Source organism: Octopus bimaculoides, chromosome 17, assembly GCF_001194135.2.
Source record: "Octopus bimaculoides isolate UCB-OBI-ISO-001 chromosome 17, ASM119413v2, whole genome shotgun sequence".
Taxonomy (NCBI): Eukaryota; Metazoa; Mollusca; class Cephalopoda; order Octopoda; family Octopodidae; genus Octopus; species Octopus bimaculoides.
This window is the reverse complement of record NC_068997.1, coordinates 27,936,194-27,938,731: the sequence shown is the minus strand read 5'-3', so window position 1 is coordinate 27,938,731 and position 2,538 is coordinate 27,936,194. Positions and strand designations below refer to the sequence as shown.

Below are 2,538 nucleotides of genomic sequence, written 5' to 3'. Positions count from 1 at the left end.
ACACACGCACGCACACACGCAAATATGCATGTGTGCATGTTTTTGTGTATGCGTGTCAGAGTTTTATTACACATATATCTATATTTATATTTATCTTTACCTATCTATCTATCTATCTATCTATCTATCTATCTATCTATCTATCTATCTATCTATCTATCTATCTATCTGTTGTCTATCTGCCTGTCTATCTATCTGTCGATCTCTCTCTCTCTGTCTGTCTGCCTATCTATCTCTGTACCTATTTATCTATACATCCAGCGATCATCCCTCCAACCATCCATGTACATACACATACATACGTACATACATACATACATACATACATACATACATACATACATACATACATACATACACACATGCTTGCATAAATACATATCTAACCATTTCTAAAGAAAGTCATCCTCATTAGTTTATGAAATGGTACCAGAACAATGGTTTGGGCAAAAGAAAGAAAGAGAAAAAAAACTGGAAGTACTTGAAAAACCTCCTTCAGATCGTTTTTATCTTTTTCTGGCAATAATACTTATATTACCACCCTAATAACACCGTGACGACCATTATTATAAGTTAGTTAACTATTACTACTACTACTACTACTACTACTACTACTACTACTACTACCACCACTACTACAGCTGCTATTGCTATTGCAGTTGTTATTATTATTGTTATTTAAGTGTCGAGGTGGCAGAATCGTTAGTATACCGGACAAAATGTTTAACGGCATCACCTCCGGCTTCACCTTACTGAGTTCAAATTCTGCAGAGGTTGACTTTGTCGATCATCTTTTGGAGTCTGATAAAATAACTACCAGTTGAGTACTGGTGCTAATGTAACCGACTCATCTCCTCACCCACATTTCAGGCCTTGTACCTATAGTTGAAAACCGCTAAGTTACAGTGATGTAAACAAACCAACACTGGTTGTCAAGCAGTGTGGGGTGAAGGTGTCAAACATAAAGACACATACACACATATACAAAGATGAGACGAGATGTAAACTGACTTTGACAGATCGCCAGATGCGTAATACAGCGAACGTCCGGATGATTACTGGATGGAGAGAGAGGGGGTGAGGGGGTAAGAGTGAGATAAAGAGGGAAGAGAAGGAAGAGAGAGAGGGTGTGTGTGTGTGCGTGAGGGAGAGAGAGATAGAGAAAGAAAGAGAGAGAGAGAGAGAGCACATAACAGACGATGGACAGAAAAATAAATAGATCGATCAAAATATGTTTTGTTTTGTGTTTTTTTTAATCTTGAAAAATTATAAAAGACATACAAAAACCATCATGAAAAATAAACGAAAAACACATTATCATAATTTATGGGAAACGTAACCAGCAATCACTGGAGCACTTCTTCTTGACTCGAACCTGCCTGTCACCTGTTTGCATCCTGGCTGAATGAAAGACATTGATCTTATGTCAGCTGTCATGCCTTGATAAAGGGAAGTCCTTTGTAATAAGAAAGATCCAGATTCAGAGGTTTGCAAGCCTTCTTCAACAGCCATTCTTCCATGCAATCTAAAGCTAATGGTTGCTGGTTCACATAGAACTTATTCGCGAATAAATGTTTCTTTTCTGTGAGGTAAAGAATATCACCAATTCCGAACACGCAGATATTTCGAACCCAGCGGCCAAAACAAGGGTCACCTTTTTCTCGCCAACCAGCGTATGTAGCCAACCATGGTTTCGTGTTGGGATCTCCTGGGTGCAGAAAAAAGAAAGGGATTTAGAAGACGACGTACAGAAAAGGAGAAAACATTTAGCAGAAGAAAATGGCAAAGAATAAAAAATAATTCGAATTAAATGAAAGAAGAGGTAAATTAGATATTAATCAAATATTTAAAAAGAAAATGTATGCCATAACATTATATACATATACGTACATACATACATATGTTCATACATGCATATGTACATACATACACATGTTCATACATATGTACATACATACATATGTACAAGCATACATACATACATACATACATACATACATACATACATACAAAAATGCCCTGTTGAAATACCAATGGTGGAGCCTTGGATCTAGGTTAGAACCCGACTCTTTCTCTATTGGCAAGAAATCTTGAACTAAAACTGAACAATGACATACATACATAAAATTGTGTGTATGTATGTATACACACACACATACACACACAAACACACAAACACACACGCACACACAAATACACACACACACACAGACACATACACACACGCACACACAGAGGAAACACTCATGTACTCTGTTCGGAGTTTCGCGACAAGCAGCAGGTATGAAGCTCTCCGATTTCTAACAGCAACGAACACACGTAGTTCCGATCGTTATCTACTGTATGGACTTCTCATCTGTGGCTTGAAGGGGAAATTCTGAGCGGTGTTGTTGTTGTTGTTGCTTCTGCTGCTGCTTCTGCTGCTGCTGTTGTTGCTGCTGGTGATGTTGTTTCATTGTCGGTTATTCCCTACTCAGCTCTGATCGAAATCGACAATTTATGACCAACGATACTCTAATGTTTGAAGATAGATAGAGA

General features: G+C 37.8%; 1 protein-coding gene across 1 annotated transcript in view; it reads right to left on the bottom strand.

Annotated features, from left to right (window-relative positions):
- Positions 1-1,230: 1,230 nt before the first annotated feature.
- The window catches only part of LOC106872655 (beta-1,3-galactosyl-O-glycosyl-glycoprotein beta-1,6-N-acetylglucosaminyltransferase), a 38,537-nt gene continuing 37,229 nt past the window's right edge, over positions 1,231-2,538 (bottom strand). Inside the window, exon 3 of the mRNA XM_014919718.2 lies at positions 1,231-1,708. Within this exon, the coding sequence (XP_014775204.1) occupies positions 1,434-1,708 (275 nt within the window). The 3' untranslated portion in view covers positions 1,231-1,433. The remainder of the gene's footprint in view (positions 1,709-2,538) is intronic.